The 23,934-nt window shown below is 36.5% G+C and overlaps 1 protein-coding gene across 1 annotated transcript; it reads right to left on the bottom strand.

Moving 5' to 3' along the window:
• Positions 1-23,055, bottom strand: FBXO15 (F-box protein 15). Its single transcript, XM_087961468.1, has 10 exons — positions 22,745-23,055; positions 19,030-19,137; positions 17,553-17,657; positions 16,031-16,276; positions 15,462-15,665; positions 14,309-14,438; positions 7,732-7,811; positions 5,299-5,444; positions 1,331-1,455; positions 1-412 (listed from the first exon to the last, which is right to left on the bottom strand). The coding sequence occupies exons 1-10, from the start codon at positions 22,906-22,908 to the stop codon at positions 143-145; spliced, it is 1,578 nt and encodes a 525-aa protein (XP_087817594.1). The 5' UTR covers positions 22,909-23,055; the 3' UTR covers positions 1-142.
• Positions 23,056-23,934: the final 879 nt, after the last annotated feature.

The following is a 23,934-nucleotide window of genomic DNA, read 5'->3' as shown; positions in this document are numbered from 1 at the left end:
AATAAGCTTTCTTTTTTTAGTCAAACACAACCAAGGAAAGCATTTTTTTCTGTACAACGGGCATTTATAACACATATTTTAGGGAGAAAAGTAATTTTAAAAAGCATTATTCTTAAGAAAATCAGTACTATTAAAAAAAAAATCAGTAATTTGTGCCAAAACGACTATTAACTTTCTGGGTGCTCAAATAAATGACTAGATTGACTATAAGGTATTCATTTGTTTCTTCCATCCATATTAGTTCCATGTACACTTTTCCAGTTGAATCCTTGTAATTAATACAATAACAAGGTCCCAGAGAATTATACAGAGTAGATGTTTTGACTGATAATTTCATCTCCACTGGAACACTAATACACCAAAATGGTTTTTGTGAATCATCCAGAAGAGTCAGATCCATAATGAAACAACTCTGTGATACAGCAGAAAGGAAGAAAGAAAATCAGTCTTTGTGTCTGTCATTTCCATTCCAGTGAAGAATTTAAAATCCTTTCCATAAAATACTCCTTTAGCAGGTGTAGAAAATAATGAAAAAATATAATACTGACTTTAAAAACCTTCGAAAACAAAATTATCAGGGAATAAGACAGATATTTTTGTTCAATAATTCTTGATTATAAAAGACAGTTAAAATGTGAGTCTTATATTCTAGATCAGGGTGCCCAACCGCGGTCCGCGGACCGGCACCGGCCGTGGAACAAGCCTTACCGGGCGCTGGTTGCTGGCGCCGCCATCTTTGGTAAAAGTGCTTCCGGTGAGCTTTTCCGGGTAGAAAGCTCACCGGAAGCACTTTTTCATCAAAAAGAGATGGCGGCGCCAGCTGGTGAGCTTTTCCGGTAGAAAGCCATTTCTACCCAAAAGCTCACCGGGCTGGCGCCGCCATCTTTTGACGAAAAGTGCTTCCGTGACGCCACCGGAAGCACTTTTTCGCAAAAGATGGCGGCGCCCAGTTGACGCCGGTACCGGGCCGCGGCGCCCAGCTGATGCCGGAACCGGGCCGCGGCGTCGAAAAGGTTGGGGATCACTGTTCTAGATTAGTAAGAAATAACAATTTTTTAAGTAACCATTACATTATCATTCCCGATAATACATCAAATTTGTTTGCATAATCCATTTCAAATCTATTCTGTATCAGAAAAACTGCATTCAAAATAACTGTATATTGAGAATTGTTAGGGTAATTTTGTAGAACTATAAATTTTATATAGTGTGTGCTGCATTTATTTATTTACAGTAAAAGACTAATACTGTTTTATACAGTACTAGCTACATGAAAACTTGTTTTATAAGCAGAATCAACCATTTCCACAATTCAGTAATTGAAAATTACCTTAATAATGCCTTCAAACGCATCTGTCCTCCAAGACAATCCAATGTTTCCATCAAGAGGAAGATGTTGAGCTTCCTTTTTGTAACTGATTACTGAAAGCCTGAGATACCCATTTCTAATGTATTCTGAAAGTGAATTAAAACATAATTATATCATGTCATGGCCAATAATGATATGTTGAAAGAATATGTCAATTCTTTATGTCTTTTCTCAGAAATTTTTATGCTACCTATAAATGAATGAGGAATATTTCCTAGGTTACAGTCATGGTCCATTGGAAAATGGAATAAACAGAGATTGCAATATTATCAAAGGCAGTAACAGTTTCGTTACTTTAATTTTTTTATGACTTAATGATGAGCACTATAAAGTCTTGCCATATTCTGTTATATGATATATAACATTTAAGCTACTTTGGCTACCAAACTGATTTTTTAAAATGCCATTTCATTTTAATTGCAGTATTATCAATAATTTGCTAGCCCTTTGTACTACCTATCTTTTGTGACACCTATAGAACAGTAACCAAATGTTTTTGGAGAACAAATTTTACAAGAAATACTATTACTCAAACTCAGATTGTGGCCAAAAATACCTTTCGTTTGATTCTCAGAAGAGGAAGCATCTTACGGATGAGAAATAATAAACAAACATAAATGGCTAGCCTATCGTGAGATGCTAGAATTTTGTTAAGAGGAAAAATAATAAAAGCAATAACTGAAGCAAAATATAATTGCTAATGGTCTTCTCATTTAATTATTAGAAAGATTAAAGGTGGAGAAGAGTTTATGTTTTTGAACATTATAAGACTAATTTTGAAGCAGAATTGTGTACAAATGAAAAGCATATAATTGTTAAAATGTATGTATTTATTTATTTAATTTATATTGCCACCTATTTGCCCATGGCGACTCAAGGCAGCATACACGATGTAAAACCATATTTAAAACAAAAAATAAAAATAAAAAAACAATAAAAACTAACAAAAAGAATCAAATAAATTAGTAAAGTACAATAGAATAAAATTTGGAAAAACAAAAAACAAAACAAAAAAACCCAAGAAAACAAAAACCAACTCCCACCCACCCACCCCCGCCCCGACAACACCAGATCACACTAGCCATTTGATGGGCTCCATCCCTCTCTGGGTTCCCCAGGCCTGCTGGCAAAACCAGGTCTTCAGTGCCTTTCAAAAGAGTGCTAGAGCGGGGGCCATTCTAATCTCTGGGGGAATGATATTCCAGAGAGAGGGAGGGAGAAGGCCCTTCTTCTGGTTCCCACCAGGTGTATCTCCCTCAGGGGTGGGACCCGCAACATTCCCTGCCTCTTCGCTCTAATGGGTCGGGTAGATGTGACTGGCAAGAGATGTTTCCTCAGATAACCTGGACCCAAGCCATGAAGGGCTTTAAAGGTGACAAACAGCACCCTGAATTGCACCCGGAAGCAAATCGGCAACCAATGCAGCTCCTGCAGGAGAGGTGACACATGTGCACACCAGGGTCTGCACAAAACCATGCAGGCTGCTGCATTTTGCACCAACTGGAGCTTCCAGATGCTCTTCAAGGGCAGCCCCATATAGAACGTGTTGCAATAATCAAGATGGAAAGTGACCAGGGCATGAGTGACTGTGAGTAGGGACCGCTGATCCAGGAAAGGGCATAACTGGTGCACAACCCACAGTTGCGCAAAGGCCCCCCTGACCATGACTGCCACCTGTTCTTCGAACAGTAGTCTTGAGTCCAGAAAAACCCCTAGATTACGCACAAGGTCTTTTGGGGGTAGTGCCTCCCCATCCAAGACTAAAGGTGATAATTCTCCCTGAACCCCAGTTAGCAAAGGAGGACACAGCACATAAATTTTACGGGAGGCATAGCGAGTTCATCAGCATATTGGGGATACCGTCCATGGTGGTGTTCACCTTAGTGAACAGGGCGGGGTACCAAGCGCTGGAAGGGGGAAGTGGGCGAGGGTGTCCTCCTCACACTGACTGAAAGAGCAGGGGGGGAAGGAAGCCAAGGCTGCCAACCAAACCCCAAACCCAGAGCCACTCGGTCTTACAAGGATTTAGTTTCAACCCATTGTTCCCATCCAGCCCCTATCAGTCTCCAGGCACTGCAAGAGGGAGGACACAGCAACATTTAAATCACCACGGCGCGAGACATACTACTGTAGAGAAGCATTAATCACCACCAGAGTCCACCCACCTGTCACTTCCTAGGAAGCTTTTACAAGCCAGGAGGGACATGGGTCTAAAATACAGGTGCTTGCGTGCATACTCCCTAGGATCCTGTCCACTTCCTCAGGAGAAACAGGGTCAAACCATTCCCAGATAACAGGGCCAGAACCTGCCTCAGGAGCTTCCAACGGATCAGCAACCACCCCAGCATCTAACTTGGAATGAAGTCAAGCGATTTTGTCTTCCAGAAAATCCACAAATTCCTCAGCGTGCCCCTTCAGGTGGACCTCAATCTCCTCCTTCCCTAGGAGGAGACGGCTCACTTTAAAGAGGGTCGCTGGGCGATTATCTGCAGACGCAATTAGTGTGGAGAAGTATTTACACTTCACCTAACGAATTAACTAACTGAAATTTAAAACAGAAGAACTAGTGAAAGAACATAGGACAAAGAGAAGTAAAATTTTTGGTTATAATATATAGATTGAATAGTGAAAAATGTGTGGCTGAAACAACTGAAATTTGCACTGTTACAATCTTAAAGAGAATTTTTATAAAATGATCTATCATTGTATATGTAACCAAAGAATTGGTCTAGGCACTAAAGGCACTTCTGTTTCTTTTTTAAATATGAACAAGAAGGGACATTTTATCATGTTTGATAGACATGTAAAAGCTAGAAAATTTTGGATTCAAATTCAGAGGATTTTAAAGATTAATATAAAATTGAGACCAGGAGTCTGTATTTCAGACAAACAACAGGAAAAAAATCAAAGCATTTTGAGAGGCAGTGAGATTATTATATGCAGAAATATGGAAAGATTCAGAACTAACCACAATAGAGGAATGGGTTGGTGAACATGGAACTTGATGAAAAGGTCAGCTTGATTTCTTTGATTAGAGAAAATATACTATCTACATTTATCGCTGACTGGAAAACCCTTATGGATTTTTGGCATAAAATAGACAAAAGTGAATTTATGATTTATGGCTTTATTATACAAATTATAGAATAAATAAAATCATGCTGTAACCTCAGAGTAAGAAGTTAATTTATCATTTTATTTAAAACTGCTGTAAACAAGATTGGAAGCCAGTTCTTTGTATATTTTACTTTCTTTTCTACTTAATGTTACTCTTTTCCTTTCTTGCATTTTTAGCTTTCTTTGATTTTTCTTTTTATTCTTATTTATATTAGTTTGTATCAATTTTTATCTTACTTTTTAAATATATATAAAATGCCATTAATCAACTTCAGTGTGAATACATATTCTTTTTTGTGCTCCTCTACTGTAGCTACTCAAAGCTTTAAGCTTTTTTTGGTGGCTTTTAAAAGGCAAACTGAATCTTTATTCAAAAATACATTTTCATAAATATTCCTAAATATTTGGGCTTGTACCATCATAGCTGGCTGTAATAGAAATCATAAAATTCTTCAAAATTAGTGCTAAATTGTGTCAAAATTTTTGTATTTTCTTCTTCCTCATTCTCTTACATATGCCATGTCTTTCTAGTATGTCAGCTTCATCTCAGGGGAAAAAATCTGTAAACTAAGAAAGCATTTAGACTGAAGACTACAATTAAATAAACACATTCCTTTATTGGTTCACTGAAGATATTGAACTCCGTTCTATACTGAAGTGAAAAAATCTAACAAGGAAAATTATTTCTAAAAAAATACTGCATCTTTGCAGTAATGAGAATTATTGAGATTTCATGCTTATTCCTCTGAAAATTAATTTAAAAGCATCGCCCCCACCAAGAAACATTACCAAGTCTGCAGTTCAAACAGTACCTTTTTTACAAAACAAACTGCGAAATGTACTACATATATAATTATTTCCTCTACTCTGTAAGTCAATATGCAGCTGATAGCCATGCAGGCCATATTCAGGGTCAATATCATCTGGGACAGCCTTAATAGAGGCTCCATAATGTCTCCTGAAAAAAAATAGATGGAGAAGATTGCATGTATAGGGTATATAATGACTATATAAAATGTTAAATCATGAACTGCATATGGGGAGAAGCGTTTTCAGTCCAATTTCTCAGAGCTACTTTCAGCTCTCAAATATTTTAACTTATATTGGGTTAACATCTGAGTAGTCTTTAGCAATTAAACTATTAATTTAAATATATAAACATGAATCTCTTTGGGGGATTTCAAATATATTTAACAAATTATAAATGTCTTATTCTGTTCATACAATCTTATCTTTTAATATGGTTGTGTAAACAGCTTATATAAACTCTTTATTTTATATTTTGTGTTTCTTATTGACAATTGTTAAAACTATTATCTGGCAGGTGCTTGTTTGTTTGAGTCTTAAAGTCCCAGGTCACTTTAGTTTTTTCGTTTTCTATTATTTTGTCTATTTTATGGTTCCACCAGATCTTTCTTGCAGGCAAATGTTATTTCTTGCAGATATTCCAATCTTTGTGTTTACTTTGTCATGCTGTTGCTTATAAGTCAGTCTGTGTTGCTATCTTGCAGCAGCTAACCAGGTGATCCACTGTTCCTTCAGCTTTTGCTATCTGTTTCTGTCTTTTCAATTCTGGCTTTGTATGCATTCATTCTCAACGATTGATTAGTGTGCAGCCAGAATTAGACCCTCTGTCTTTTTCTTCAACTTTCCTGCTCTTAGGCATTGTCAGATCATCTAGTTATTTGCTTTGCCTGGCAGTTCTTTAATGTACTCGCCATGTATTATTTTGTCTTGCCATGTCTCTTCTGTTCTTCATTTGGTCTTTCATGTAAGCCAATTTTATCTCTCCAGTACTCAGTAAGTTTTCCTGTTGTATCAGAGTCACAGTGGCGCAGTGGTTACAGTGCAGTACTGCAGGCTATTTCTGCTGACTGCTGGCTGCTGCAATTTGGCGATTCAGATCTCACCAGACTCAATGTTGACTCAGCCTTCCATCCTTCCAAGGTCAGTAAAATGAGGACCCAGATTGTTGGAGGCAATATGCTGACTCTATAAGAGGGTTGTGAAGTGGTATGTAAGTGCTATTGCTATTAGTGTCCATGCATCTTCTTCACTGTTCTTCAGATATGCTTTCAATGCCCTTTTTTTCCCTTCAACTATCTGCTATATTTGGAACATTTCTGTTTCCTTTGATAAGTAGAGTCTGTCAACACTGCTGTGTGGATGAAGAGCGTGATTCATTGTCATTATTTTTGTCATCTTCCTATCCAGGACTTTTAGTTCTGCTTGAACCCAATCACTATTCTAGCTGCATATCTAATGACTGGAATTGTCTAGATGCTAATTGCCTTAATGGTATTTACTCTATTGAGTTTGAACTTTAAAATATTCTCTTTCATAATGTATTCTCTCCCAATCTTCTTAATTTCAAAGTGCTTGAAGTCAGCTTAAAGAATGCCCAGGTATTTGTAGTGATTGTATTTATCCAGAATCTTCATGTTATTTCCGTGCTTATTGATTCCTTTAGTTTTTAACAAACTCTATTGCTATGTATATTTCTCGTTTTTCCATAAAGCTTCAAATCGTCCATGTAAAGGGGGTAGGCCAGCCTAGCAAATGTTTTTGATGCTTGATATCTATGGCCTGACTTATTAAGTACTGCTGACAGAAGAATCAGTGTAATGACAAACAGTAGCAGTGATAGTAAGATTCTGAAAGATTGCTTCATGGATATTAACTGCTTCCAAATGATCACCACTGATCAGCAACTGCGTCTTATTGTGCCATTGATTATTATTTTTAAGAAGTCATATCTAATTTTGCTTTCCACAACTTAGGATGACTACAGTAGTTACATTAGCACCAGACAAAAAATGTTATTTGTTGTCCCACAACATATATAGATATATACCCAGAAAGGAATACAAGAAAAGTTAACTATTTGTTCAAAGAGTAGCATAGCTACTCCAGATTAACACAATCTGAGAAAACCAAGTGGGATCTTAAACCAGTTCTTTTTATATTACCACAAAAATTCTTTGTTTTACATCTAGATATGCTATGGAGCCCTTCCTGGGAGAATTACTCCCATAATATTCTTCTTTTCAAAGGTACCAATCTGCTACTCTAATTTTCTCTAGCCATCAGTACCAAGGGGAGAATTAGTATCATGCTGTACAAACACTTAGAAATGTGATATTACTAAAACAAATACTATTTTTCTTAGAACACATCTTTTTTTCAGTTCTGAGGAGGATCTTAGATATGAGCATCTCTGTTAAAGCAATTAAAACAGTACTTACAGTGTAGCAGAACCAAAAGTGCTTCTTTCAATGAGCTGGTGGTAATGAAGACTTGCCATAACAAAAGCAATCTCATCTTTCTACAAATAATTACAAATAGCATACCTTTCAAGAGTAAAGTATTTACCTTTCTGAAAAGTTTTGGTAAGCAAAATCCATTTAAGGCAACAACATAAAGGCATTTTTTGTTCTTGTGTGATCACAATCCATTTCTGATGTTTTTAAATTTTACAACTACAGTATTAAAATAAGAGTTTGCAGAGACTACATCATCTTTTTTTAATGATCAGAAACAACGTTCCAAAAATAAGCCTTTCTAGCCCAAGTTATTCCATACATGATCAGATTACCCTTGAACCTGGAGTATAATGAGATTCAAAGAAAAGTGAGAGGTTTCAAAGGATTCTGAAATTTGCAATCATAGAGTTTATGAAGAGTTCCTTTTCAGGAAATTACTATGACATTTTAATCATGCTTTCCTGAATGCAGTAGGGCCAAATATGGTGTAGTAGGAATGGACTAAACTTTTCCATAAAATAAATCAGTTAGCTCGTACAGCTCAGAGACTATTCAAGATAAGAGAGTGGACAACAAGATAATGACAGGGAGAATTTACTTAACTAAGGATATTCCTTACCTAATATAAAATCTTACTAGAAATCCAAAATTTTGAGATGGACTAATAATTTGATTGCAGCACTATCTCAAAGTTCACAATGATTTGAAACAGACATTTTTATCATTAATCAATTTTTACCCCTCCTGAATGTGGTATTTTATATAAAATGCCAATTTTTTATTTTTGGTAGAACCACCAGAAATACAAATTATAGTAAATCAAAGCTGAAAAGTAACAAAAGTCAGAGCTTTGTGGATGCCTACATCTGAAATACATCTCATATATGATTTTGAAGTAATGAACAATCTTTTCTAAAATTGTTGTGCTTCATTTCAAAATGTGGGTTTTGCCTGAATCTGAATTTTTGTACAAAAAGAAAAAGCCTATGAAGGAGAAACAGAAACCACTTTAAGTAATTAATTACTATCCACAAAGAAAAATCAGAATGATAAATACCAGTTTTTGCAGTAATTTCCTACTTCCCTTTTAATCTAAATCATAAAAAACAATATGAAGTTGTATTCATTATTCTATAATTGCAAAGCAACAGCAAGAGGGGTAAGCAACTTTATCCATTTTAAATATAAACAATAATTTAAAATTGCCACTGTATTGCAGTGTATCTCCCAGGACCAAAAATACAGAAGTGTCCAGATGCTAATATAATGTTACATTTATCAGTATATTATTAATTACTGATAATTTAATATAACATACTCTATTTCATCAAATTTCTACTCCCATTACATTTCAGTTATCACTTTCCTCTGCTCCAATCCTCACATATTTCATATAGAAGAATCTTAACTTGGCCAGAATTAGTAAATTACTTGTAAAGGTAACAGCTGGTAAATCAGCATTTCCTATAAAAAGTCACTTTTATATGTTCTGACATAGAAATTGAATTGGTTTCACATGTACAGCTATAATGCCTTCAATGCAACAAATTCATAACACCAATTATTAAATATTAATATTTCCCCCCAAAAAAGTTGTTTATTGAAAAAATAATCTTACCTTCCAAAGACCCAGCATGAATCCTTGATCAAAATGGTAGAGTTCAACAAGTGCATCACAACCAATCATTTTTGCATTTTTAGTCATGTTTGCCAACTTGTATTCAGAAACTAAAGAACGTTGCCATGGGCTTCAAGGATATTAAGTTAGTTAAACACAAAATGCCAAATTAGTAATTGAAGTTCAACAACATTTCAACTTTTTAATGTGCAATTACTAGCAATAACGTAAGCTAAAAGCAGTTCTAAGTCCATTGATTTTCAAACAGATTATAAAACCAATACTATATATTTATTTACATCCCACCTTCATACCATTCAAGGTGACATACATAACATTCTTTCTCTTTCCATTTTTTTAACACAACCATCTTAGGTGATATCTTGAGCTGAGAGAAATTAACTGCTTCATAATCAGCCTGAGATTTTCTGAAGCTGAGTATAAACTGGAACTATTCTCTCTCACTGTTAATCCAACCCCAATTCCCTCCCTCCCATGAGCTTTTTATTATTAGATAATGGAAGGGATATCTACTTTCTTATAATTTAAGATGAACACTGTCTTTCACATCTGTATAAATATTCCCAATAGTAAGGCAGGAAACATACAGAATCAATAGAAGAGAATATTTGTAGCACAGAGTTGAACTATGGAGTCTTTGGTGCACACTGAGCTTAATTGTTTTCTTCTAGATGTTTCATTATTTATTTATTTATTTATTTATTTGATTTGCCAATTGTTTACAAGATAATAAGTATAAATGTATACATAGTTGTGAATACATGAAATGGGTACATATAAGAAAAATAAAAGAATAGGAGAAACAATAGGACAGGGACGGTAGGCACGTTGGTGCGCTTATGCACGCCCTACAGACCTCTTAGGAAAGGGGTGAGGTCAATAGTAGACAGTCTAAGGTTAAAGTTTTTGGGGTTTGGGGAAGAAACTACAGAGTCGGGTAGAGTATTCCAGACATTGACCACTCTATTGCTGAAGTCGTATTTCCTGCAATCAAGTTTGGTGCGGTTTACTTTGAGTTTGTATCTATTGTGTGCTCTTGTGTTGTTATGGTTGAAGCTGAAGTATTCATTGACAGGTAGGACATTGCAATGTATGATTTTATATACCATGCTTAAGTCAGACCGAAGACGGCGTAATTCAAGGTTTTCAAGTTCTAGAATTTCAAGTCTGGTGGCATAAGGTACCGTATTTATCGGCGTATAACACGCACAGGCGTATAACACGCATCTTCATTTTAAGAGGGAAATTTCAGGAAAAAAATTAAATTTCTAAATAAAAACTTTGAAGCAAAATAAGGGTAGCTCAGAACTTTTTTTTATTAATATTATTACCACTTATAAGGTAAATCAGTGGTCCCCAACCTTTTTGTACCAGGGACCGGTTTCAAGCAGAAAATTTTTGCAAGGACCGGGGAGAGAGAGAAGGAGGGCTCTCTCGCTGCTCCACCATCCAAGGAAGAAACTGCTTCAAAGAAGCGGGGGAGCTTTTCCTGTCGCCGCAGCTATTCCAAGCGCCCGTTTCACCCCCACTCCCACCCTGCGCGCGCGCTTCAATCCACAGTGTCCCATTCTGCCTGCCTGCCTGCCTGCCTGCCTTAGTTTCTGGTTGTTTGGGAGCAGCTTCGGCTGAGAATAATAACTATTCGCCTCTTTTACTCAGCCGAAGCTGTTCGATTCAACCATTAATGAAGGCAGGCAGGCAGGCAGAACGGAGCACTGCGGGCGGGCGGGCGGGCGGACGGGGTGGGGTGGGGAGAAACGGGCGCTTCAGGAAGCTGCGGCGACAGGAAAGCCCCCGCGCTCTTTGAAGCAGTTTCTTCCTGTGCTGGTGGAGGAGCGAGAGAGCGACTGAGAGAGCTGACCCAGAGAGAAGGACAGGCTTCGGTTGCTTCCTCCCTCCCCTTCTTTCATTTGTGTCCTTGATCCCGATCCCAGCAGCATTCACCGAAGGTGAAGAAAGCCGCCATTTTTAAAAAAAATTCTTTGCGGCCCGGTAGAGAGTGCTCCACGGCCCGGTACCGGTCCGCGGCCCGGTGGTTGAGGACCCTGAGGTAAATAATGCAAAATAATGCCCTCTGCTCGTACCGCCCGGCCTCCGGCCGCACCGCCCGGCCTCCGCCGCACCGCTCGCACCGCCCGGCCTCCGCTCGCACCGCCCGGCCTCGCGCTTCTTAACATTATATCGGCGTATAACACGCATACATCATTTGCCCCCTATTTTCAGGGGGAAAAGTGCGTGTTATACGCCGATAAATACGGTATTCTATAACAGTAGAGGAGTGGAGAACTCTTCTTGTGAAATATTTCTGGACTTTCTCAATTGTGCTAATATCAGATACGTAGTGTGGGTTCCAGACTGATGAACTGTATTCGAGTATTGGTCTAGCAAATGTTTTGTATGCTCTGGTTAGTAGTGTGATATTACCAGAGAAAAAGCTACGTAGGATTAGGTTAACAACTCTTAATGCCTTTTTGGCTATGTAGTTGCAGTGGGCTCTAGCACTTAGATCATTAGAGGTGAGTATTCCAAGGTCCTTTACAGAGCTTGAGTCATCAACAAGATCTTGACTATTCAGCTTGTATTTATTTTCTGATTTTTTTTGCCAATATGTAAGACAGAGCATTTATTTGTTGAGATTTGAAGTTGCCATTTGTTTGACCACTCTGATACATAGTCAAGATCTTTTTGTAGGGTAGCAGTATTGTCTGTGGTATTGAACAGCTTTACATCATCAGCGAAGAGAACGCAATTGCTCTTAATATGATCACAGAGGTCGTTTATGTAGAGTATGAAGAGAGTTGGTCCTAGAACACTGCCTTGGGGAACACCACTATTGACAGGTACTGGGTTTGATAGTACGCTCCCGATTTTGACCATTTGTTGTCTGTTTGACAGGAATGCTTCTATCCAGTTATTCAGTTGTCCAGAGATACCATAGGATTTTATTTTTAGGAGTAGTTTGTCGTGTACCACTGAATCAAAGGCTTTACAGAAGTCTATGTAGATTGCGTCTATTGCTTTGCCCTGGTCGAGTTGTGTCGTCCATATGTTTTTGCAGTGTAAGAGTTGCAGATTACAGGATAGTTTTTTTCTGAAACCAAATTGTTTATTGGAGAGTAGGTTATTTGTCTCTAAGTGAAGGATGATGGATTGGTTAATAATTGATTCCATGACTTTACAGGTGCCAGCATAAGGAGATTGGCCTGTAATTTTCAACTAGGCTTGGGTCTCCCTTTTTGAAGATGGGGATGACTGTGGCTTGTGACCATAGGTTAGGCAAGGAGCTGGTTCTAAAGATTTTTCAATCAAAGCTGAAAAGTAACAAAAGTCAGAGCTTTGTGGATGCCTACATCTGAAATACATCTCATATATGATTTTGAAGTAATGAACAATCTTTTCTAAAATTGTTGTGCTTCATTTCAAAATGTGGGTTTTGCCTGAATCTGAATTTTTGTACAAAAAGAAAAAGCCTATGAAGGAGAAACAGAAACCACTTTAAGTAATTAATTACTATCCACAAAGAAAAATCAGAATGATAAATACCAGTTTTTGCAGTAATTTCCTACTTCCCTTTTAATCTAAATCATAAAAAACAATATGAAGTTGTATTCATTATTCTATAATTGCAAAGCAACAGCAAGAGGGGTAAGCAACTTTATCCATTTTAAATATAAACAATAATTTAAAATTGCCACTGTATTGCAGTGTATCTCCCAGGACCAAAAATATAGGTGTCAATGTTACATTTATCAGTATATTATTAATTACTGATAATTTAATATAACATACTCTATTTCATCAAATTTCTACTCCCATTACATTTCAGTTATCACTTTCCTCTGCTCCATTCCTCACATATTTCATATAGAAGAATCTTAACTTGGCCAGAATTAGTAAATTACTTGTAAAGGTAACAGCTGGTAAATCAGCATTTCCTATAAAAAGTTACTTTTATATGTTCTGACATAGAAATTGAATTGGTTTCGCATGTACAGCTATAATGCCTTCAATCAACCAATTCATAACACCAATTATTAAATGTTAATTGTTCAGCTCTAGCAGTCAGTTGTTTTCTCCTAGACCTAGGCTATCACATTTTCAATGTTTCCTAAATTTTTAATAAAAGCCAGACCTGGTACAAATCATCTAGTGTCTTCCTAATGGTTTGAGGTTTACTTTCCAAGTTTATTTTATATCATTGTTTTATCTGTGACATGATATAATATTGGCCTTGGACCATAAATGAACAAATATTTTTAGCTGAAAAAGTATCACACAAAACAGAAGTTTATTTTGCATTCATTCTGATTTGTAGAACAATTTCATCCCTATTCATAAGAGGCTGAAAAATAAAAGAAATATAGAAGCAGGAATATCCAATCAAGAAATAACTATCTCCAGAATAGAAGTGTACTTGGAACTGGAGTTTCTCAGGATTCTAATCAATCCACAGTAAACCCAATATTTATTTTACCTCATTTCTATACCATATCAATTACAACCCTGCCTCATGTAAAACATCAGAAAACACAAATGTATGGCAAAGTTATGTCCAAAGACCCATTACATGAGGATTGATTTTACTTTCCTTCTAAATGTTGACAGAAATTGTATATCAATTTGTGGCAAGCCACAGAGAAGGTGAATGTCCAGGTCCTTACCCCTTTTATTTTCATTGGAGGAGAGGTACATTGTAGGAGCATGGCTCCTTTACTACTTAAACAAGTCTACAAATGTGTATAAACTCTTCCAAGGAATAAAGCAAGAACTAAATAATTGCTAATCAGCAAAATTCAATAATTAGTCTAATGGTAAATTTAAAAAATAGCTAAATTAAAATACCGATTTTAATTGCTGTGCATAAGCAGTAAAAACGAATATTCCCCCCAAAAAAGTTGTTTATTGAAAAAACAATCTTACCTTCCAAAGACCCAGCATGAATCCTTGATCAAAATGGTAGAGTTCAACAAGTGCATCACAACCAATCATTTTTGCATTTTTAGTCATGTTCGCCAACTTGTATTCAGAAACTAAAGAACGTTGCCATGGGCTTCAAGGATATTAAGTTAGTTAAACACAAAATGCCAAGTTAGTAATTGAAGTTCAACAACATTTCAACTTTTTAATGTGCAATTACTAGGAATAACGTAAGCTAAAAGCAGTTGTAAGTCCATTGATTTTCAATCAGATTATAAAACCAATACTATATATTTATTTACATCCCACCTTCATACCATTCAAGGTGACATACATAACATTCTTTCTCTTTCCATTTTTTTAACACAACCATCTTAGGTGATATCTTGAGCTGAGAGAAATTAACTGCTTCATAATCAGTCTGAGATTTTCTGAAGCTGAGTATAAACTGGAACTATTCTCTCTCACTGTTAATCCAACCCCAATTCCCTCCCTCCCATGAGCTTTTTATTATTAGATAACCCTAACCCTAACCCTAACCCCTAACCCTAACCCATGAGCTTTTTATTATTAGATATCTACTTTCTTATAATTTAAGATGAACACTGTCTTTCACATCTGTATAAATATTCCCAATAGTAAGGAAACATGTCAGCAGATAGTTCACAGATGATGGTCTCAGGAAGAGCAAGCTCCTGGGTAACTTGGATATTTTTTAGATGTAAGGATTTTTATAGAAGATAGCAACACCACCTCCTCGACGATTTTCACGATCTGATCGGTCAAACATGATTATCTAACTGGGTAACTTCATCAGGGCCATATTACAGGTAATGAAAGGTCTTCAAGAAACAGCCAAACTCAGAGAGCACAAAGGACTCTAAAACCTACAGAAATTGATAATCAATCTACTTCCTTAGATACAGAAAGAACCACATTTCTGCCATGTGAAGCAGCATATGCATATCTTGCTTCCCCGATTTCTGGCATAGCTAAAAATATCATATTAAACTGAAATAGCATTCCACTGATTTCCAATCTGATCACTACTTTTACTATTGTGCTATTCATATAAGCATCTACAGCATATTACACTAATAAATTAAAATTATACGACAAAGATACAACTTAAAGAGCAACTCTTAAATTAACTTACCCATTACTATTATGCACCTCGCCCAAAAGTACTGGGATCACTCCAAATAAGTGTAAAGTTGACAAGGTATCTAAGGGAGGCCATTCATTATTATACCAATATACGGTAACAGATGTTTCATTAAAAGAAATGTCAGCCTGATCCATTTCATGTTCCTTTCCATTTTGATCCTTTAATAAGATTACCCATCTCAGAGCGGAGGTTCTGTGATTGGAAAAGAAAAAGTGTTGAAGGCTTTACACCATCCCTTTAATAAGGAAATAGTTTATTTAATTCTTTAACAATTACCACTACGTTTGGAAATTCCAAGGACATGTTTCGATATTTTTAAAAAAATACTGTATATATTTTGTTTCTCCACCAAGATAGGCTCTTCAACAAGATTTACATATATCTAACCAACTATATTATTCAACTTTATGAATTTGTATTTTTGATCTTACAACTAAATATTAACAAGAAATAAAGAACTTCCACATGTTCCTCTGATTAACAGAAATTTATAAGTAAAATATAAAGCTATTAAATGTAACTTTTTATTAAAATCTTATTTTATTAACATTGCTTACTTGATAGCTTCTTTGGTTTTAAGTGGAAGACCAGTATATGTGTTTATTGGCTTAAGAAGCTGAATTACACTGGATCTTTGAGCAGCTATTTTTTTCATAAAATACTCTCTTTTCCAGCATCTTGACTTGGAATCTTGCAATTCCGGAAAGCTCAGAGATGTGCAGTCTTTATCCTGGACAGATGTAGTTTTCCATACTTTTCTTTTAGGTAGAAAAGACTTAGAGTATATTTTGAACCAGACAACACTATTGAAAACATACACATAAATACAAATACTATGACAGTTGCCAAAATCATTATATAATAAAACTTAAAAATAAGCCAATATTCAGATATGCATTCCGAAGATAAATTACTAACAGGATTCAATCATATATTTGAATTTAATGTAAGGAAGTCCTCATGGGTGGGACAATCCAATGGGTGGGACAATCCAATGGTATGCTGGAACTGGCTTACATCTACATATAAAAGCCAGTTTCAACTTTGTGGAATTTTGCAAACTGATTGATAGCAGAGGTGAGACTTACTATCCAGTATGCTAATAAGCTGTCCTATGGCTAGTAACAAGGCTACAATAATGAGCCAGCTGAGCTACATTAAGAATCCAGTTAATTCTTAAACATTTACCATTATGCCACTTTACAAATCCATGTTTTAATGAAATCAATGGCAATAATTTCACCAATAACAATGAGCCAGCACTACTATGAGTATAGCCAATGTCATAATTTCAACTTAGATTTATTTTGTTAGTGCTGAAAAATTAAATACGATTACTGAAAGATGTTATATTACCTAACCAATTTTTATCCTATCATTTTTCTAGGAAAAAAAGCAATATAGTTAAGTTGCTCTTCATACTTTAAAAAATAAATACCACTTCAAATCTACCTTTAAAACTTGCCTTAGTGAAAATAAGATGTTATTATCAAAAAATTAGCATCAATAGCAGTGATGGCATGCTACCAGTTAGGCCCAGTTCAGCCAAACCAGTAGTAAAAAAAGCTTCCAACAATCAGCTGAGAGGAGGAAAAAGATGGCCCTCCCACCAGCCCGTGTTTTTCTCTTCTTTATCCTCTCAGCTGATTGGTGCTGCAGGCCTCAGCTGGTATGTGGAAAGCTGTGCGCGCATGTTAGGTGCGCGCACACACACGTGATCACCAAACTGGTAGTGGAACAGGTAGGATCCCACTACTGATCAATAGTGCTTCAAAATAACTACAGAACTTCATATGCATATCTTGTTGTATTTATTTACAATATCATTTTCCTCAAAATGGTTCTCACTGCAGTGAATGCGGAAGAATATATAGCTTAAGACATTACCCAATCAATTTGTCTCATATAAACATTAAACAACTTGATTGGGTAATATCTTGAGCTATGTATTTTTCTTCATTTACTGCACTGGAACAGTGAAACCCTTCCTTTTTCCCTGATACATACTTCAAAGATTTTTATAATTTACATTATACTGACTACAATTATGTAGTAGCCATGACCCATGCTATTCCTTACTTGTCATTGGACAGATCATAAAAAAGCTTGTTCACACAGCCGATACACAATAGAGATGCAACATCTAAGTAGGAAAATATTTTCAGAAGTATTTCTGATGGTATGCTGCAGAAATGAACATGAGAAAACAATGTAGTGATTTGACTAAAAATTACAGCCAGCAAGGTGTGTTTTAAGGAATGTAATTTCCAAATAAAACTGAAGATTCACATTACAACTTCATTAAATCAAACTAAAAATCTCAAAAGCCACTAAGTCAGAAGAAATTAGTTCTTCAAAGCACAGAAAACTTCTTATGCTAACAATATAAATTACAATATGTAACTTTGAATCATTCATTTTAAAGGGCCTTTCTTTCAGTTATGGTATATTATATCAACAAAGGCTTCTCCAAAGATTATTGAATATTATTTTAACAGTAATTGTAATAAATAATAATATTTGGTAGGAACATTGGAAAACATTACATATGAGACCTGACCAAATTTCACTACGCATATATAATGCAAATATTCACATAATAATTCATATAATTTGCATTATATGAACAATTATACTTCTTTACTTCTGGCTAAGTATCATCAAGATGCTTCCTTCAGATATCTCAAGTCAAAATCAAATATCTTATGCCACTAAAGAAGCCTAAAACCATGAAAAGAAAAATATTCTGCATTTTGAAATTCTGAAAAATCACTGTAATTGTATGCTATATAAAAAGTGTAATATAATTTCCCATTTTCTACCAAATAATGGTTCTAAAATAAAGAATATTTCATTTCTACTAGTTAAATTATTATTTATATTACATCCTATTAATTACAACTGTCTTTCTTCCTTTGGATTGAATCAGTATTGTTTATGGAACAAAGTTGTCAGTTTAAATCCTCTACAATTGTTCAAAATTCATCAAAAATAGAATCTTCTTCCTTGAAAAAAAGGGTAAAATGTACTTTTGGTTAAAGACTCTTCCACTGAAACTAAAGACAAATACTGTATAGTAAATATCAAGAGTTATTGATGAGTCAATGCCTTAAAAACTGATGAAATAAAAATACTGATGCTGCATTTGACTTTTTCTTTCGTCTATAATGGAATTCACACATTGAGTCAGAGCTATCAAACTCCCAGTCTGCAGGCCTGATGCATCACAAATCACATGCCCGATTTAGCAAAAGGAAAAAAAATCCTGATATGTCACGTAATGCCCCCATGACAACGTGAGTTTGACACCCCTGCACTAAATCATAAATAAAGCTTTGTTCAGTTTTGGCTTTGTATACAGCTTGTTCATAAGTCTTGATTTACCATGCTATGTGCCATATAAATTCAATCAGTATGGTTTAATGGTATGCACAACCAGACCATCATTATGATAATTATATCTTGGTTTACTTTTATGTGAGAATATAACCAATGAGATGTACATATCTGAGTGAAAATGTTTCAGTTACTGCTATAAAGTAAAAATGCATCTTACCTGTCAAAATGTATTACAGCTTTTGATTTATTTGGCTTCCTAAATTGCCAACTGCGTATCTCTTTCATTTTAGAAAGCTGCATTATTGATGAATATTCTGACTCAGCACTAGAAAAACAAACAAATACTTAATCTTAAAACTACTCTGACTCAAGTACTGTATGAATACTTACTACGCTTTGAAAAAATATTGGTAGGCCACTGCACATTTGAAAGATTATTTGAAAGATTATTATTATTACTGATTATTTTACAACAGGAACCCTCTTCGTCAATAACCTAATCAAACGTTCCCTACAGAATTATAAATGATGGATAATTACTAGTTCTATGTGTTACATTGCTATTAAAAGTGAATAAAAGAAAAACCAAGAGAACATACTGTAGCAGTTCCTTATACAGAACAAAATAACTCATTTAAGAAACACAAAGTATATAAAACTGGAGACTCATTATGCTAAGCAATAATATATTTTATTAAATTAATATGCCACTCATCTCACTATTGAGCAACTCTGGGTAACAATATAATTTATTCAATATAACTGAATTGAATTGAATGATTTACTGAACATAAATTCAATTACTGTTGTTGTATGGTATCAAAAACATGCCCACTGGGGAAGTGGATTTGTTTAACCACCATGCTTAATGCCTGCTGTAAAAATTGTTATAAAAATCTGATCTGACTCAGATGTATAACAGTCGAGTGGTTCTAAGTTGAGGACTACCTGTATGCAGTTCAACCACAGCTAAAACAACCATGATTAATACCACATATGAATCCAATTGTACCACACCCTAAATTCAGGTTTGTCTTAACATAAACTTAACATGTAAGACATGAGCAATTTATTAAATCAAGATAAATTTCTTATTTATTACATAGCTAACTTTTCATTTTAACTTATATTTCAAATGATATCTGTTGACCCTTGTACAGAAATCAAAATGTAATAATAGATTTATAATTTTAAAATGGCATTTAAACATTATTCAAGAATTTAGCCTCAATTTTCTAAATGTCAACTTTGTCCCAGGTAAACCAGATAGGATGAGCTAATTCTGCTCATTTCCATTCTCTCCTTTCACTAATCCATCTCTTTTACTAATCATGTTGATGTATTTTGTTTTTCCTTGTTTATTTTATTTTTCCATTATTTAATTTTGCTTTGTTTAAACTTCTTTATTTCTGTTTTTTATAGATGTGAGCCACCTACAGTAGCCTCATGGCAAGGCAGGCAAATAAATAAATTTAACAATAATAACTCCATCAAACAGATAGGATATCTACCTATCCCAGGTTCAAGGGCTCAATAACTAGACAAAAATGCCAAATCCAACTCTAACATTTGACTAACTATGGAACAAACCATAATAATAACTTTTTTTGGAAAGCTAAAAGAATCTTCCATGACTGAAGATACCAATTTCCTGTCTCCATTTTTAACCACCCAATCCATTTCCATCTCTGAACATTAAATGGGGGGACTCCTTCCTCTCTTCCCCTTTCCTGGAGGCCATTTCCACCTTTACACTTAACCTTAATGCTTATAAATCTCTTGGTTATTTACTCTGTTCTATTTTTTCCCCTTTTCATTCTTTTAAAAAAAGACAATTAAAACTTTAAAATTGCAGCAAACCAGTCTCTGATAGGGCAACCCTGCTAGCATAGAATTACTTTTACATTAAAGGTTTTCCATTAATTGCTAGTAGGTGGGTGTCTCCAATTCAAAATGAAGATTATTACTTTTAGAGTCCTAAATAGTACAGCACTAGAAGGTAGCATTCAACACCTCACCACAGCCAAATTTGCTTGTTTGATGCATTCATCTAGAGCAGAATGTTAAAATCAATATTCAGAGACCAGGGTCTGCACTATCTGACCACTGAAGCACAGCATTATTTATCTGGAGAGAAAAAAAAATCAGCTATTGGACCAGTATATGCCCTCAATTTACAGCCAGTCACAGTGTTAGATACAATTGGATGTGGAAGCCCAGTCACACTGAGGGGAGCATGTAGATCAGGGGTGTCAAACTCATGTCATCACAGCAGCGTCACGTGACGTATGGGGACTTTTTTCCCCTTTGGCATGCATGTGGCCAGCATGGGATGCTTCCAGCCCGTGGGCCAGGAGTTTGACAGCCCTGATCCAGAGAAAGCCTGCTCAGTCACTACTCCTTGTGAGATGCATGAAGAGTGGACCAGAGGGCAGGGCTTTTCTGTAGTGGCCCCCTTCTTATGGAATACACTCCATACGCTCTTTACATTAGGTCTGTCAAACTTCTGGTCAGCAGGACAGATTTGTTACCATCTGGCAGACGGTACAGAATAATAAAAACAAGGACAAATAGGCTGAAAAACAGCTTCTATCCCAGGGCAGTAGCTCTTTTGAATTCTGCTGTATAATGCAGTGCTGGTGTGGTGTCAGGGGTTTCCAGTTCAATGTGTGAAGGGTGAAGGGTGTGTGTTTGTGTTTATTTTCATGGTCATGGTCATGATGTGCACTGAAGATGGTGTTTGATTTTGTTGTATGAGGTGCAGTGACAATAAACTAATCAATCGTGTGCTACCCATGCCAGGTTTAGCAAAGGAGAAAAAAGTCCCGATACTTCACATGACGCTGCCATGACGAAATGAGTTTGACACTCCTGCTCTACATGCTCCCCTCAGTTTGACTGTGGGCTTCCACATCAAATTGTATGTAACACTGTGAACAGCTGTAAGTTGAGGGCAAATACTGGTCCAGTATCTGATTTTTTTTTTCTCCAGATAAATGATGCAGTGCTTCACTGGTCTCTGAATATTGATCTTTTTAACATTCGTATTTTATTGCATTTTTAATCTAGGTGAAATGTAAATGAGGACCCAGATTGTTGGGGGCAATATACTCACTCTGTAAACCTTTTAGAGAGGGTTGTAAAGATAATAGATAATAGAATTCTTTATTGGCCACACAGTAAATTTGTCTTGGTGCATATGCTCTCAGTGTACATAAAAGAAAAGATACATTTGTCAAGAATCATAAGGTACAACAATAAAGCGATATATAAGTCCAAGTGCTATTGCTAATAGACGTTGCAAGCCCATGTTATGCCACACACTAAATAAACACAGATTTTTTTTTCTCCAAAAATATATTCAGCCCTTATTTTTCTGCTATTTCAAGGAAATAAAAGACCTAAAATAGTTTTTATTCCCATAAGATTTTGGACCTAGCTGACTCCTCATGTAAAGTTAATATTGAATTTATCTCTAGTTCCAGAAATAGTTTTTAAATTTATGTATATGCCTTGTATGCAGCAGACACCACACTGAGGCTCCAGAACGGGTTCAGGCTATAACAGTTAAATATTTTAGAGTCCAACCATAGTTTATATAGTTTCTGGCAGTTTATATACCCTTACACAACCAATAAAGGAAGAAAGCCATGAATGAAATAATCATAGCAATCCAGTGGTTTAAAACTAGCCACAAGCAGAAACTAGAGAGACAAAGTTTTCCACAGGGACGTCGAGAATTAACCCACCCGTTTCCCTACCGGTAGACACCGTGTTAAGTCTCTACCCCAGGCCTACGAAAGGTGGGTAAATTGGCGGCGCCCGGGAGGCAAAAGCAGCAGCGGGCAGCCTAAAAAGTTGCTCCGCGGTAAGACCGCCTCTTCAACCCGGCTTGCCCCGCCATCCCTCAGAGCAAGCGAATTCGGGGTTACCCATCTCCCGCTGAAGAGCTGACCGCCAGGGAACTATCTCCGGCGGGGAGGATAAAGAGAGGCGGCGATGAGGCGCCAATTCCCCGCCCAGTCACGGCGACAACCGACGATCGCTGGAAGCCTAAGCTATGCTGCTTCAGAATCCAACCGCGTCCGGTTGCCATAGAGACGGGCCTCCGGGAAGGCAAGCTTTGGAAGCCGACAAGTGGAAAGCGCACCAGCCTCTTCGTGGGATACCAAGCCCAAACTTTCTGTCTACGCCCGGACGCGCTTTGCCTGGAGACGCCCGCTCTCCTGGCTTGCTTTTGGCCCTGTGCACAAGGGGCGTGGCGAGCAGGCCAAATGGAAAGGAGCGCACGTGATTTTCATTATTGAACTACCACCTCGCTGTCCTGATTTCTGAGGGTTTGCAGCTACTAAGGCAGAGTCCTTCCAGCAGAAGGTGGGGGTGTGTATGGGGGGGGATCAATAGGATCAGTGGATCATTCTTAATACAGGTAGTCCTTGACTTAACAGTTCTTTTAGTGACCGTTCAAAGTTACAACGGCACTGAAAAAAGTGACTTTTGACCATTTTTCACAATTACGACCTTTGTAGCATCCCCATGATCAAAATGTGATCAAAATCCAGATGCTTGGCAACTGGTTTATACTTATGACCATTGCAATCTCCCAGGGTCATGTGATCTATTTTTGCGACCTTCTGACAAAGCAAAGTCAATGGGGAAGCCAGATTCACTTAACAATCGGGTTGCTAACTTATCAACTGCAGTGATTCACTTAACTGGGACAAAACTCAATTAACAAATATTCCTCTTAAATTTTGGGCTCAACTGGGGTTGTAAGTCAAGGACTACATGTACTGTGATATTCTGCATCACTCCTCAAATATTTATTTGCAATCCCTTTTGCCTATGCCTATCCCCAACCATAGAATATATATGCCCTGCCCGGCAGCATCTTCAGCAGTGCTCCAAGTCCTCCACCAAGAATATTGCTTTCTGTTCATCCCAAGTCTCTGAGAGATACAGCCTTATAGGCCTTCCTCCCGACTGCTGAGTTGAAAAGTTATGTTCAATTTGTCCCAGAGCTGGCAGAAATTATACTAGTATAAAATGTACTTCTTGGGTGCTGATACTCACTTCTTGCCTCTGTTCCCAGTCATTGACTTAACGGTAACTAGCAGCAAAG

This window comes from Notechis scutatus, chromosome 3, assembly GCF_049901735.1.
Source record: "Notechis scutatus isolate UNSWTSFEM ecotype Mainland chromosome 3, rNotScu1.2, whole genome shotgun sequence".
Taxonomy (NCBI): Eukaryota; Metazoa; Chordata; class Lepidosauria; order Squamata; family Elapidae; genus Notechis; species Notechis scutatus.
The sequence above is the reverse complement of the archived record's forward strand: the minus strand, read 5'-3'. Positions and strand labels throughout refer to the sequence as shown.